Below are 15,973 nucleotides of genomic sequence, written 5' to 3' on the forward strand. Positions count from 1 at the left end.
TAAAATATTTCAACATTCAGTGAACTCCTCAGTCGCCTACGTGACGTCAGCACCTGTCACGGAAGTAGGTTGTTTGCTGGCGGCGGCGCGTTATTTCTAAACCTAGCCGCATTTCTGGCAAGACGCTCTCTGATTGGCCACTGACGCGTTTGCCCAATCGCGTGACGAGCTGTGTCTTTGCCCATTTCCACGTCGAACAGCCTGCAAACTACCTGGCGTTCTATCGCCATGCTCTAAGACAAACTCTAACCTTAACCAACTTCGAAAGAGTGCCTAAGCTTAACCGTCGAAAGAACTTGCCGTCATGCTCTAAGACAAACTCTAACCTTAACCAACTTCGAAAGAGTGCCTAATCTTAACCAGTGTAGAAACAGGCGTCGGCCAATCAGAGAGCGTATTGCCAGAAATGCGGCTAGGTTTAGAAATAACGCGGCGGCGGCCTATCAGCCCAGGCAGCAGCAGCAGGAAGAGAATGGTAGTTTCTGCTGAGGACAATCTAATCGTTTTACCATCCGCGTTCATTTTTAACTGAAGAACAGTGCCGTTTAACTTCCAAAACGGTTGGGGTACAACGTTTAAGGTTTAATTGAAAGCCTGAAAAAGCAGCCTCTGAGCTGACGGAGCAGGCAGGACAAAATGTCCCTGTTCCAGTCGGCTCTGGATTTCCTAGCGGGGCCCGGTTCCCTCGGAGCGGCCAGCCGGGACCAGAACGACTTCGTCGGACAGATCGTGGAGCTGGGAGACATGAAACTGAGGATCAAACGGGTGATCGCGGAAGGTGAGATGCTGCTGGCTTCGTGATCATCAGTGTTCGCGAGGCTAACGCTGGCTAAACGTTAACTAGGCGAGCTACACGGCTAACGTATAGCATCATCTAACCTGTCATTTCTGTTGCATTGGCTAGCAGTGGCACTAGCTAGCACTGACCTAACGTTTGGCATGACTCGCCGAGTAAACATCAGTCTGCTAGCTTGCCATTTCCCTGTGTGTTTCCCCGCATTGTTGTTTTTGTAACCGTGAGGGTTGGAGAACATTTTTTGTTCCACACCTGTCCCGGTTTTGGTCCAGTTTTTCCATAGTGTTGCATCTCTGAAGCTGTTCTAAATGGAAGCATCGTTGCTGCTAACGCTGCTTGTTACTGGTCAGGATATGGTATTCATCACGGTACATGTGTTTACTCTAAACACGGGGCCCACTGGAAACACCCCAGTGTTTTGGGGGGTCAATACGTCCCTTTTTATCCAGCAGTGGCGGATGTAGAAAAGGGTTGCCTCTTCTCTTCTCCAAACATCTACGTTACATGTTGAGAGAGAGAGATGGTGCTATCATCACCCACGGCGCTTGAATTCACCCACAGAGCTTGAATGTTGACACAAATCAGCATATTCACTGTGAAATGATTTAATTCCTATTAATCTCCTGTCATGGAACTGGCCTGGAAGAACTCCTGTGGGTTAATTGCTTGTCCTCCATACTGTTGCCTTGGAATTGCCATTTTACCTGCCCCTTATTTTAGGGGGGGCCATGTCTGTTAGGCCATGTCTGAAGCCAAAATAGTCATCAGTATTTGTCTGTATACAAACAGTATATATTACAGACCGCCGGGACAGGGAATAGAGCCAGGGCTGTAACACATTTTGACATGGAGGACCAAGGACTGAAATGTAACATGGGGTGGTGGGCCATGCTTGGTCAAATAATGCACTGGGCATTGATCATTTAGCCAATTACCTTTTTTATATATTCTAATAGTCAAAGTATTAAACTGCATCAAAATAGACTAAACAGTATATCTCATAATATCTCATAATTCTCTGGAACCCTGGATGGCCAACAATAATGTTATGGAGGGGCCAATTTTGAGCTAGACAGATGGATATCAGTCAGCCCATAATTCCAGCCCATATTCACCTTTGATGAACAAACAAAATAAAAGCACGTCCTTACAACAGCTCTGTTATTCTCAGGGCAGACCGTTGTTTTTCTGATCCTGTGAAGTGTGAATTTTGGGAGGTCGTTTTCAGCATGTATGTGGTAATTTCATAAAAACCCAAAGCGCAGGGATTTCAACTCCCCTCATCTCCTCCTCCAGGGGCTGTTCTTACACAGTATATCAACCACAGTATACCTTACTGTAATAAGTTATAACCCATCACTTTTTTCTGTTATGGCTGATCACTGATATGGAGAATATACTGTCTTTATTTCTGTTTTATACCATCTGTTTCAGTGCTGTTGTTCATGTGCAAAGTACCAACCCCCCCCCCCCCCACCAAAACATACACAGCTAGACGGAGAGATAATCAAACAAACCCCCCACAAAACATGCACAGCTAGACAGAGAGATAATCAAACAAAACCCCCACAAAAACATGCACAGCTAGACAGAGGGATAATCAAACAAAAAACACACAAACATAGATGGAGATATATAGATAGATAGATACTTTATTAATCCCCTTGGGGAAATTCAGGTATCCAGTAGCTCAGTCAGTTGACAGACAATAGAAAGCGATAAAAAAGGACAAACAATACAACAAACAATGAAGGTCAGCCTGAATAAATAAATAAATGGTGAGCACTATTGCACAGTGTTATGCACAGCTAGACGGAGAGATAATAAAAAAAAAAACACAAAAACATGCACAGCTAGACGGAGAGATAATCAAACAAACCCCCCACAAAACTGTGAGATAATAATACTAAATAGTAAATACAAATAAAAACATGCACAGTTAGACAGATAGATCAAACAACCCCCCACAAAACATGCACAGCTAGACAGAGGGGTAATAAAAACAAACAAAAAACTTGAACACGCACAACTAGATGGAGAGATAATCGAACAAAAAGAAACACAATAACATGCACAGCTAGACAGAGATACTCAAACAAACATGCACACTGACAGATATCCTAAAAACAAAACAAAAAACACAAACACGCACAGCTAGACAGAGAGAGATACTCATCAGTTGATCTACCCAGTTCTGCTCATGGGACAGATGCAGATAAATAAAAATATCTATGTCATCCGATACCAATATGGTCCGATACCGATATGGTCGCCATGCCGATAGGGCTGTCTCTCCTGATTTACATTTTTCAAAGCTTCAGTAGTAATTTCTCAGCAAATAATCAAAGCTTAATTTTTCCCACATGCAAATTTTCAATGTGGCGGGTAAACGAGAGCGACAGGGTAAGGTTCTGAAAGTTCTGACGACTAGATGTCCTTGTCTGAGAAGAATAGATTTCAAATTAATGTTGGATTATTTCTACAAGCTCTTATGTTGATGTAGGCACAACAACAACAACAACAACAACAGCAACAACAAAGAAAATGAAGCGTTGCAATAGTGATTTTGGCATTGATTACTATGACCGAGATTGAAGATAATTTGTCTTGGTTTAGACAGTATAATGGTATTTGACAGTATTTGGTGTTCAAGTAAAAATGACAATGCGATATGACATTATTTTATTATGGGCGACAGTGGCTCAAGAGGTGGTCTGGTAATTGAATGGTTCCCGGTTCGATTCCGACTCTTCCCGGGGAGCATGTCGAGGTGTCCTTGAGCAAAGACTAACTGCTCCTGATGATTGGTTGCCTGTCTCCGCTGTTGGTGTGTGAATGAGTGGGTGAATGTGAGGCATAAATTGTAAAGCGCTTTGGATAAAAGGGCTTGTGTGAGACAAGGTGGCTACAAGCAGGACAACTGAGATTGGCATCTGGGGAGATGGTGCTCTACTCCGGTCATACAGAAGAAGGCGCCCCACACACGGAAGGGGTGGCCCTGATGCTGGCTCCGGAGGCACAGCGCTCTCTCATTGGTTGGGAACCGGTGAACCCACGAATCATCACCGCCAAGTTCACCACTAAGAAGGACAACATCAGACTATCCATCATTCAGTGCTACGCGCCGACAAACGACACCGAAGACGAGAAGAAAGACAATTTCTATGAACAACTGCAGGCTGTACTGGACAGACGGAGAGAAAAAGATATCACCATCCTCATGGGTGATTTCAACGCCAAGATAGGAGCCAACAACATAGGCTACGAAGACATCATGGGCGTACATGGATTGGGGCAGATGAATGAAAATGGAGAAAGGTTTGCAGACCTGTGCTCCCTCAACCAACTGGTAATAGGAGGCAGCATCTTCCCCCACAAACGTATCCACAAGGCCACATGGAGATCTCCAGATCAAGTTACGGAGAATCAAATAGACCACATATGCATCAACAGAAAGTTCAGGAGGTCATGGCAAGATGTACGAGTCAAGAGAGGGGCAGACGTGGCATCAGACCATCATCTTGTGCTGACGATCATAAAACTACGTCTGAAGAAGTATGCCACAACCACCGGCGCAAGAACCAGATATGACGTTGGACTTCTTAGGAACAAAGAAATACAGAGTAGATTCCAGATCAGCCTTACCAACAGGTACCAGCAACTACAGGAACAGGATGAAGACACAGATGTGGACATAGAAACTCAATGGCAGCACACAAAGACGTTGTGGCTGGACACCTGCAAAGAAATATTGGGAAAGAAGAAGACAAAACACAAGGAATGGGTCTCAATGGAAACACTCCAGAAACTGAAAGAAAGAAAGGAGAGGAAAGAGATACTGAACACAAGCAAAACAAGATCAGCAAAAGCAAAGGCACAGGAAGAATACACCCAAGCCAATAAGGAGGTGAAGAGTAGCATTAAGAAGGATAAAAGAGATCACATAGACAACTTAGCCAAACAAGCAGAAACAGCGGCAGGGCAAGGCAACATGAAAGACCTCTATATGATCACTAGGAAGTTAGCAGGCAAGTTCCAACAAACGGACAAACCGGTAAAAGACAAACAGGGAAACCCACTTATAACAACAGAGGACCAACGGAGAAGATGGGCTGAACATTTCAAAGAACTACTGAACCAACCAGCCCCGACAGAGCCAGCGGACATTACACCAGCGGAGAGAACACTTCCAATAAACTGTGATAAACCCAGCAAAGCAGAGATAAAAAAAGCTATTATCTCAACAAAGGACGGAAAATCTGCAGGACCAGATGAAATACCAGCAGAAGCCATCAAGGCCGACTTGAAGACTGCGGTAGATATGCTTCATAGCCTCTTCACCAAGATCTGGGAGGAAGAAAAGATTCCAGAAGAATGGAAAGATGGAATCATCATCAAGCTACCAAAAAAAGGGAGATCTTACCAACTGCAACAACTACAGAGGAATAATGCTTCTATCAGTACCGGGAAAAGTACTCAACAGAATTATACTGGACAGAATGAGTGTTGCTGTGGATCCCATGCTTCGAGACCAGCAGGCAGGCTTCCGGAGCAACAGATCTTGCACGGACCAGATCGCCACCCTGCGCATCATTATAGAGCAATCCATCGAATGGAACTCTCCATTATACATAAACTTCATAGACTATGAAAAAGCCTTTGACAGTGTGGATAGAGAGACTCTGTGGAAACTGCTGAGGCATTATGGTATCCCAAAGAAAATCATCACTCTGATTCAAAACACCTATCAAGGAACATCATGCAAAGTTTTACATGCAGGCCAACTGTCAGAGAGTTTTGAGGTCAAGACCGGTGTGCGTCAGGGATGCCTCCTATCGCCCTTTCTATTCCTTCTAGTCATAGACTGGATTATGAAGACCACCACAAAAGGAAATAAAAACGGCATACAGTGGACCCTATGGACACAACTGGATGACCTCGACTTTGCTGATGACCTGGCTCTCCTGTCACACAACTACAACCAGATGCAGAACAAGACAACCAAGCTGGCAACTACATCCCTTGAGACTGGGTTGAGAATAAACAGGAAGAAAACCAACCTAATGATGATCAACACCTCTACCAACAACACAGTCACAGTAGGTGATGAATCCATACAGGAAGTCAACTCCTTCACTTACCTAGGCAGTATCTTGGATAAGAAGGGCGGCACAGATGGCGACGTCACAGCAAGAGTAGGCAAAGCCAGAGCAGCATTCATCATTCTGAAGAACATCTGGTCCTCCAAGGACATCGCCATGACAACCAAAGTGCGGCTCTTCAATTCAAATGTCAAATCTGTCCTTCTCTACGGTTCAGAGACTTGGAGAATGACGAAAAGAACATTGCAGAAGATACAGACCTTTATAAACAGCTGTCTGAAACGCATCTTTGGGATCCGGTGGCCAAACAAAATCAAGAATGAGGAACTATGGCTGAAAGGAAGACAGGAACCAGTGGAGAAGCAGATCCTGAGACGAAAGTGGGGATGGATAGGCCACACTTTGAGGAAACCGGCTACCAGTACTACACGCCAGGCCCTGACTTGGAATCCCCAAGGGAAGCGGAAGAGAGGGCGGCCTAAGAACACCTGGAGGCGGGACACTGAGGCGGAGCTCAAGAGACAAGGAACTACCTGGGGGGAGGCAGAAAGGACAGCCCAAAGCCGTGTTGGATGGAGAAAAGTCGTAGATGGCCTATGCTCCATTGGGAGCGATGGGCCTAAGTAAGAAGTAAGTAAGTTTGGATAAAAGCTCTATATAAATGCAGTCCATTTATGTCTATCTTGTAATGTAATAGTCACAGTGCTGTTTCATTCAAAATTATCTATCTTGTTGTACTTTTTTAATATTGCTTTAGGATTTATTTTTATTTTTTATTAAACAGCTACATGTATTCTCTCTACAATATGTGTACAGTATGTATTGTGGACGACGATATAGTAAAAATCCATTCCTTTGCATGGATCCTTGACGGTAGTGATGCACCGATGTGAAAATTGTGGCCGATACCGATAACAGATATTAATATTGCTGTTCTGGCCGATACCGATATTTACCGGTGTCGATATCTCTGTATAGAAAACACTTTTTTATGATAATCAAATAAAGAGCTATTTTCCAAAACACTTTAAAAAAAAAATTTTTTTTAAACTTTTGTAACGTATTTTCAGAAATGACTGATATTTTGAAACTATTTAAGGCCAAAACATGTTAAAAAAAAAGAAAAGATTAAAAAAAATATATATAAAAAAGAAAATTATACCGGCCCTATCTTGATATCGGACCGATACCGATGTGTAAAAAAACTGCCATATCGGCCGATATTATATCGGCGGCCGATATATCGTGCATCACTACTTGACGGTAAGGCCTATACCTTTAATATTCGGTATACCCAGCCCTACGTCACAATATGAATCTGACCTCTTTCAGGACATAGCCAGACCTGACCTCATTGGGACGTAGCCAGACCTGTCATTTAAATTGTCCCTGCCTGATTGGATGAAAAAAATCCCATTGAAATGATAAGTGTCACCTTGGAGCAGGATGTGAAACTCTAGATTTTCATTCAGACCCGCCTCACCTGGTCATTGATTTACCGTTGCCATGGTAACCGTGCCCTCGTCTCAGTTGACTGGGCCGCTCTAAAGAAGGCAGAAACACACACACACTTTGAATGCTTTTATTTGGATCCATCAATTCAATTTGTGTACATAGGATTTAGATCACAAAAGGCATTCCAATGTTTCAACACTTATAATACTGTAAGTATAGGTACACGCACACATACACGCGCATGCACTCTCTCTCTCTCTCTTTCTCTCTCTCTGGTGTGACAGATCTGTTGGCCTGAGGATCTTTGTCTCAACAAACAGGTTCTGTGCTTCAGAGACTACGGCTAGTTAGAGCTGGGATGATACACATGTCTTCTCCCCACTAGTTAGTTACTGTCATGATACTGGGACGATACGTATGTCTCCCGACTAGATACTGTCACGATACTGGGACGATACGCATGTCTCCCCACTAGATACTGTCACGATACGCCTGTCTCCCCTCTAGATAGTAGATACTGTCACGATACTGGGACTATACGCATGTCTCCAGTCCCCACTAGATACTGTCACGATACTTGGGTGCTGATTCGATATGCATTGCAATTCTTGTTGCGATTCAATATTAACGATTTATTTATTTGAACAGTGGACCATGTCAAATTCCTGTCATGTTGAATGTATGTACAAAACATAGCTGGTTATCTATATTTAACCAAAAACAAACAAAATTCCGACACAATTTCTTGTAACGATTTTGGAGGCAGCGTGGCGATATCAAAACCGTCACAGCAAAGAATTTTCTCTCCCATCCCCATCCCTACTGCTAAATGGACTGATGGGGGAAGGCTGCCGTGTGTGTTTCCAGTTTCAAGTTTCAGTGGTGGTGTGTGGTGTGTATGTGTGTGTGTGAGTCCTGATTGATTAAAGAACGATGAATTATTATCAATAATGGGGAATTTCACCTAATATCGCTGATGATTAATCTAAAGTAATTAGAGGTAACGATACAAAAAATAAATCTGGTCATGATTAGGGGTGGGACGATACATCGATCCAGATCGATACATCGATGTAATTATCAACAATCGAATCGGATCGATGCGATGTAATAAGATCGATTCATATCGATACTCTTATTTTGAAAATCCTGTGGCGAGTCTCATATCTGCCCAAGAACAACAGCAGTAGCTCCGTGTGTGTAGATGTTACAGCATAGCATTCTCCCTTTCTGTGTGTGTGTGTGTGTGCGCGCGTCTTTGGAAAGACAAGATGAGGTCAGAGGAGTTTGATGTTTAAATGTTATTTAAACATAAACAATATAATACATAATAAATGTAGGCCTATACATGATCATGCAACATCAACAAATTGTTGTAGGAACGGTTTGGGAGAGGGAGGTTGTGAGTTTTGAGTTCCAAAAAATGTAGCTTAAAGTTTAAAGCTCAATATATAAAAACGTGGCACTTTACAGTGAACAGGAGGTCTATTTGTATTAAAAACAATAGATTGATTTTCCTTTAAATGTCTGGAAGAGCTCAAAAATACAAATGTCAAATGATATTTTCATTACTTTTTTTTGTTGATCTAAATGTTACCGATTGTGTTAAATGGGCATATGATATCATCTCATATCGATCGCAGGCACCTGAATCTAATCGTATCGTATTGTATCGTGAGAGACTTTGTGATATCGGCAAATATCGTATCGTTGTCCAAAGAATCGATATCATATCGTATCATGATGAAACTGGTGATTCCCACCCCTAGTCATGATTCGATTACATTTTCAATTCTTTATGCGTTACAGAGACTAACCTTTCCAGGCTATTTCATTTGAGTAATGATTGGAGGAGGAGTTTTAGACATAAAATATTGTTTATTTAATAGGGAAAAAAGCATCTATATCAAAGATTATAAGCATGACCATGTATTGATCAACCCTCTTCTTTAGGGTCCCGACCCCCAGGATGACAGCCACTGGTTTAGACACAGGTAGTGCTTTCAGACAGACACAGTTCTAGTTTTGGCTCTGGCTCCGTTCTAGAGTCTCAGAACCTTGGTGCTTTCTGGCGAACCAGCCCACGTTTATGGAAGCAAATGAGTGACGGAAGTATTTGAATTTGATCAGACACTGAATTTATAGCATTAAAAATAATTACTTTGAAAACATGCATCTGAATTTTTTCAGACACCGAATTTATAGCATTGAAAATAATTACTTTGAAAATCATGTATCTGAATTGTTTTGCTCCAATTTTACCTATGTGAAAAAAAAATTCTGTTTAAAATTCAATGTAAAAAATTCGAATGCATAATAAAATTCAATATAAAAAATTCGATGCATAATTGCGGTGGATAAAATTCAATGTAAAAAAAATAATGCGATGCATAATTGCGGTGTATAGAATTCGATGTAAAAAAACATCATCCGAGCTACCCAGACAGGATAAGCAATCGAGCCTGGATGCAATCGAACTGACTTCTGGCCTATCACTGCACGGCTTTGTCAGTCATGTGATCACACCAACCCGGGAGAAAGATGGCGGTATATATACATACGGTGGGGAGAGAATATATACATACGGTGGGGAGGAGACTGTACATTAGGAGGGGGTGGGTGGATGGGAGAGAAATATACATATGGTGGGGAGAGAATATATACATACGGTGGAGAGGAGACTGTCACTGTACATTAGGAGGGGGTGGGTGGGAGAGAAATATACATACGGTGGGGAGGAGACTGTACATTAGGAGGGGGTGGGTGGGTGGGAGAGAAATATACATACGGTGGGGAGAGAATATATACATACGGTGGGGGAGGAGACTGTACATTAGGAGGGGGTGGGTGGGAGAGAAATATACATATGGTGGGATAGGGCTGGGCGATATGGCAAAAAATGATATCGCGATAACGATATGATAATGTTATCATATCACTCGATATCGATAATTATCAAAATTGTTATAAGTAATTATTATAATTCTTTTTATATAAACAACAGATCTTTTACAGGTATGTTTATTTTGCAGCAATTCTTTGTCGTTGCCGCCATCTTTAGTGTTACATCCCCTCACACTCCAGTTCTCAGGCTGCAGCTGGTTTAAAAGCTAAAGTAAACCGGCTTCTCTGCTGGCTGTGGCTCCAGGGGAGTTGAACAGTTCTGGCTCTGCTAGTTTCTTTTCTATCTTTTGGCGCTTTTTTGGTGGACAAACTACCGCACATGTGCACTGTGACTCGTGACTGGAGTCTAGCTCTGCTAGCACACATAGCCTACTGTGTACAGACGGTTTCAAACTGTATTTTAAATTAGAAAGCAAACAAAATAAATGGACAAGAGAAAAATAAATCTCAATTTGGTCAGTATTGTCATTTGGACAAGCAAAGCCATTACTTTAAGTTGCAGGCTAGAAAGACAAGTCTGTCCACTGTCTCTGGTTTTAAAACTGCCATGTTGCAGGTCACAAAAAAAAACGATATTATTTTTTTTCGTTTTTTCCCCCGATATCGATTATTAAAATATATCGCAATATTTATCGTTATATCGCCCAGCCCTATGGTGGGGAGAGAATATATACATACGGTGGGGAGGAGACTGTACATTAGGAGGGGGTGGGTGGGAGAGAAATATACGTATGGTGGGGAGAGAATATATACATACGGTGGGGAGGAGACTGTCTATTATATGTATATTTCTCTCCCACCCACCCACCCCCTCCTAATGTACAGTCTCCTCCCCACCATATGTATATATTCTCTCCCCACCGTATGTATATTTCTCTCCCACCCACCCCCTCCTAATGTACAGTGACAGTCTCCTCTCCACCGTATGTATATATTCTCTCCCCAATTATGTGTATTTCTCTCCCACCCACCCACCCCCTCCTAATGTACAGTCTCCTCCCCACCGTATGTATATATTCTCTCCCCACCGTATGTATATATACCGCCATCTTTCTCCCGGGTTGGTGTGATCACATGACTGACAAAGCCGTGCAGTGATAGGCCAGAAGTCAGTTTGATTGCATCCAGGCTCGATTGCTTATCCTGTCTGGGTAGCCCGGATGATGGTTTTTTACATTGAATTCTATACACCGCAATTATGCATCGAATTCTTTACATTGAATTTTATCCACCGCAATTATGCATCGAATTTTTTTTACATTGAATTTTATTATGCATTCGAATCTTTTACATTGAATTTTAAACACTGAATTTTTATTTCACATAGGTAAATTCGGAGCAAAAAAATTCAGATACATGATTTTCAAAGTAATTATTTTCAATGCTATAAATTCGGTGTCTGAAAAAAATTCAGATACATGTTTTCAAAGTAATTATTTTCAATACTATAAATTCGGTGTCTGATAAAATTCAAATACTTCTGTCACTCATTTGCTTCCATACACGTTCACACCAGTTTTAAGCAGAACCAAAGTTCCATTGTCCTCCGTCATCAATGGGGGGCGTTACTCAGGCGGCAAAATGGTGGATCGCACAGTTAAAAAAAATATGTATTACTTATTTGTAGGGCTGTCAGTTTATCGTGTTAATTAGATTAATTAATTACACAGCAAATTATCACGTTATGAAAATTTACTCAAAATTAATTCATCTTTTTTTTATAATTTTTTTAAATATTTTTTTTTATCTCATTCATTCCATAAGAACGTAGAATACACATTTACAGATTTTTTTTTTAATATGGTCCATTTGCATGTTCTTGGTATCTGATTCTAGGGACATCTATGGATGTATTCCCAGTGTCAGAAATACTGTCGTCTGTTACTAGGCTTGAGTAAATTGTAATGAACCAAATGAGAATATCAATTTTTTTTTATCTTTAACTGTGAATAACACCATGCTAAAATTTACCAGACCTGAAAAATCTAAGCAAATGAATAAATGGAAGATTATTAAACAGAAGGTTTTGTAGATACAGTACTGAATTCTGCCATCCGGACACATGCCATTTGAAATATGATTATAGAATATTCTTTTATTACAAGGAGACGTCGAGAGGCTTCGTCTCTGACTTTTATCGCCACTTACTTACGTCCTCATATAAGATCCTTCCCCTAGACATGGTTTGGAGGAAGGATATCCCAGAGCTGGAGGTAGATTTTGATTGGGAGGCAGTCTGGGAAAATGTTCGGCTTTCATCACGCAACCCAGATCACCAACAGATTAATCTTAACTTTGTTCATAGGACTTACCTGACCCCTAGACGATTGAACCTAATGGGTCTCAGACCTGACTCTCGATGCTCCTTGTGTTCAAACGGTGCTATTGGTACATATATGCATATGTATTGGGAATGCCCTCCTGTTGAGACCTTTTGGGAAAATGTTACCACTCAATTATCAGAGATTTTATCTCTGACCATACTGACACTGCCTTCTGTACTGTTGTTGAATGATGTTTCTCAGTTATCAACTTCTGTACATGTAAAGAGACTCATTTTGGCAGGTCTTACAGCTGCCAAAAAGTTGATAGCGTCACGCTGGATTCAACCGGATAAAATGTGCCCGAAGGTATGGATCCTCACCTATCTCGATGTGATTTATCTAGAGATATCTACTGCGCGGATTTGAGGTGTTAATGAAGCCAGCATCGCAGTCTGGGTAGCTGTGGTGGATAAGATAAAGGAACGCATATACATTTGGAGTTTTCTGGTGTTTAATGAAGTAGTGGATGTATAGCCCACGTGGGGGTCCTGAGGGGGGGGTTAGGGTTAGGGTTATTTTCATTCTGATTTAATTAACGGACTGTCATTATTGTTATTATTATTTCTGTTATTGTCCTGTGAGTTATTGTTGATTATTAGTCTGTTTGTCTTGTTTCATGTAAAAAAAGAGAAAATAAAAAACATTTGTTAAAAAAAGAAGAAGAATATCAGGTTAAAAATGGTTATGCGATTAAAATGCGATTAATTAGATTAATTAATTACAAATCCTGTAATTAATTAGATACATTTTTTTTTATCGCCTGACATCACTACTTATTTGGTCTGACGTTCTAGTGAACCCAGCCATGGCCATCTCTTCCACAAGTTCTGCATCTTGCTCTTTCTGGTACTACTATCTAGCTTTTCCTGGAACTCTGCCCAAATCGCCACCAAGCATTTTGTTTCCACTGACATTGTGGTCAGTCGCTGTCTCCTTCCTTCTGTCGCTTCCTGTTTTTTCGCTTGTCTTCACAGCCTAGAATATGACACGCCCACTGAGGATGTCACGGTTTGCAAGGAAAAACCAAAACATTTTTGGTTCCACGTTCCAGCTGAGAAGCAACTTTTCAGGTTCCGAACCAATTCATTTTCGGTCTGAATGCGCCGGCCGGTTCAAAATTGGGTTCCGGAACCGGCATGGAGCCCTGCCGGTGTGAAAGAGCTAAGGTTGGAGAAATGAGAGACCTAAGGAAGAGAAGGAGTATTGACCTTTTTGGGCTTTGAAACGTCAGTAGTAATTATCATAAAATAATCGAAGTTACATCTTCGATTCTGTATTGAGATTGACATTTTTATTTATTTTTTAATTATCTTTTTCCCTCCTTTTTCCGATTTTTCTCCCATCCCACTGTTAGTCGTTATGCCAATTCCCAACCCCCTTCCTGGTTGTTGCTCACTTTCCCCTACTGTTGGTCCGAGAGGCCGGAGACTGTCACATGCTTTCCTCCGATGCATGTGCAGCCAGCCGGCAGCCAGCCTGGCCGCGCAGATTCTCACTGGGAGAGTGTAACGTGTGGGAGGCCGCACTACCTCTCACCAGATCCTACCTTCGCTGAGCAGGCGCCCCGACCGAACTGTAGGGGTCGCTGTCCACAACGCCCAGGACCCACCCACGGCTCCCCTCCCCCTAACTCAGCCAAACGAGTTAGTATAGCGATCAGCCCGAGCCAAGGCAATGCTGACTCTCCGGGAGTCGAGACCACAGCCTCTTGCATTGGTGACGAGCACAATCTCCGCTACGCCACCTGACCGCAGAGATTGACATTTTAATTTGTCACATCATTCCTACTGTACAGCATACAGAAGTGAAGTTCTTTGTCTTTGCTCATCGGCCTTGTAACAGTGACATCAATTAAATAGGACAAAAAACATAACAAAACGAAAAGGTAGATCAAATTGCTTTCATTTACAATGCAAAAATCGCAGTGTGTGATTATTACAATAATCACATAATTATCATATAATAATCACCGTAGTATGTGCGGTAGAGGGAAAGAAGCTCCAGATCTGTCCTTGTGGCAGAAAGTACATCAGAATACATCAGGGAAGGAAGAAATGCTTGGTAGAGGGAGTGCAGATTGGCCGTATTCCAGTCCAGCAACAGGTAGAAAACACAGTTGGCATCGGTAACCCTGTCACTGAGGAGGAGGGGGAAAGTTCTGTAGGAGGGGATGTAGATCATGGTACTGAGACTAACTAGCATACTAGAGAGAAGAGCTGTAGGCAAAAAGCTAGAGTTAAAGGGCCTAGGGCAAATTAAAGGAAAGAATGACGGTTAACAGGGATTTAAAATTGTGTTAGATGGACTTAAAGGAACAGTAGTAAATAAATTAGAGAAGATGGGAGACATTATGTATGTGGTGCTGAATGATTTGAAATCAGTGAGAGAAAGGGTGGAGAGATTGCAATCAGTAAGGTCCAGAAGGCAGAAAAAAATACATGCTCTGATACGGGAAATAATAGAGAAATGGGCCCCTGATATACCACCGTTATGTAGGGTTGGGTACCGAATTCGCTACTTTTATGGGTACCGATCGAATTACGTCGGTATTACCAACCATTTACCAAGTAACGATTCACGTTAGATCAATCAGTGCCACATTTCGGTACCTAAGACCCGCCCATTTAGAAAATAATCAGAAATCCGCAATTGTCATTTCATAATAGACAAAGACTGGCGCGGACCTTCAATGACGCGCAATTGTCATTTAATAATTCAAGTTTCTTTAATAGTTGTCATACAGAAGTACAGAATACTTTTGTACAAAATGCTTCTTACTGTTGCGCTCCAGAGACTGTGCATGACAAGATAAGTATGAAATAAAGACATAGTAAAAATTAGAAGTAAAAAAAGAGGTCACAGTGTTCAGTTTAGACATATGTACAATGTTCGTAGACGTAGTTACCATACAATATACAATACTGTGCAGTGTACTAATATACAATACTATATAGTGCAAGGCATAAATGGACGAGGTGCAGTTTAGGTACAATTCACAGTAGGTGTACGAGTTGTAGTGCAAATCCTTTATCAATAAATATAAAGTGTAAGTGTGTTTGTGTGATCTAAAGTGTGGAGAGTGGGTGCTGCAGTGTGTTGTTTGTTTGAGTGAGTGTGTGCGTGTGGGTGTGTGTGCTGTGTGCATTTGATGGTTGTTGCATAGTGATTATTGTTCGTTTAGCGATTATTGTTCGTTTAGCAGCCTGATGGCCTGGGGATAGAAGCTCCTTCTGAGTCTTTCTGTGCTCGCCATAAGACTCCGGTATCGCTTGCCTGACGGCAGCAGTTCAAAGAGGCAGTTGTTCGGGTGGCTCGAGTCCTTAATAATTCTCTTAGCCTTCCCCTTGCACCGCTTGTTGTAAATGTTCTGGAGGGTGGGAAGCCCCCCTCTA

At 41.8% G+C, this 15,973-nt stretch overlaps 1 protein-coding gene across 2 annotated transcripts in view; it reads left to right on the forward strand.

The window, feature by feature from the left end:
• Positions 1-464: 464 nt before the first annotated feature.
• The window catches only part of gak (cyclin G associated kinase), a 180,278-nt gene continuing 164,769 nt past the window's right edge, over positions 465-15,973 (forward strand). For both annotated transcript variants that reach the window (XM_084329893.1, XM_084329894.1), the window contains exon 1: positions 465-778. In XM_084329893.1, the coding sequence (XP_084186019.1) occupies positions 637-778 (142 nt within the window). In that variant the 5' untranslated portion in view covers positions 465-636. The remainder of the gene's footprint in view (positions 779-15,973) is intronic.

The sequence above is a fragment of the Notolepis coatsorum genome, assembly GCF_963971535.1.
Source record: "Notolepis coatsorum genome assembly, chromosome: 1".
NCBI lineage: Eukaryota > Metazoa > Chordata > Actinopteri > Aulopiformes > Paralepididae > Notolepis > Notolepis coatsorum.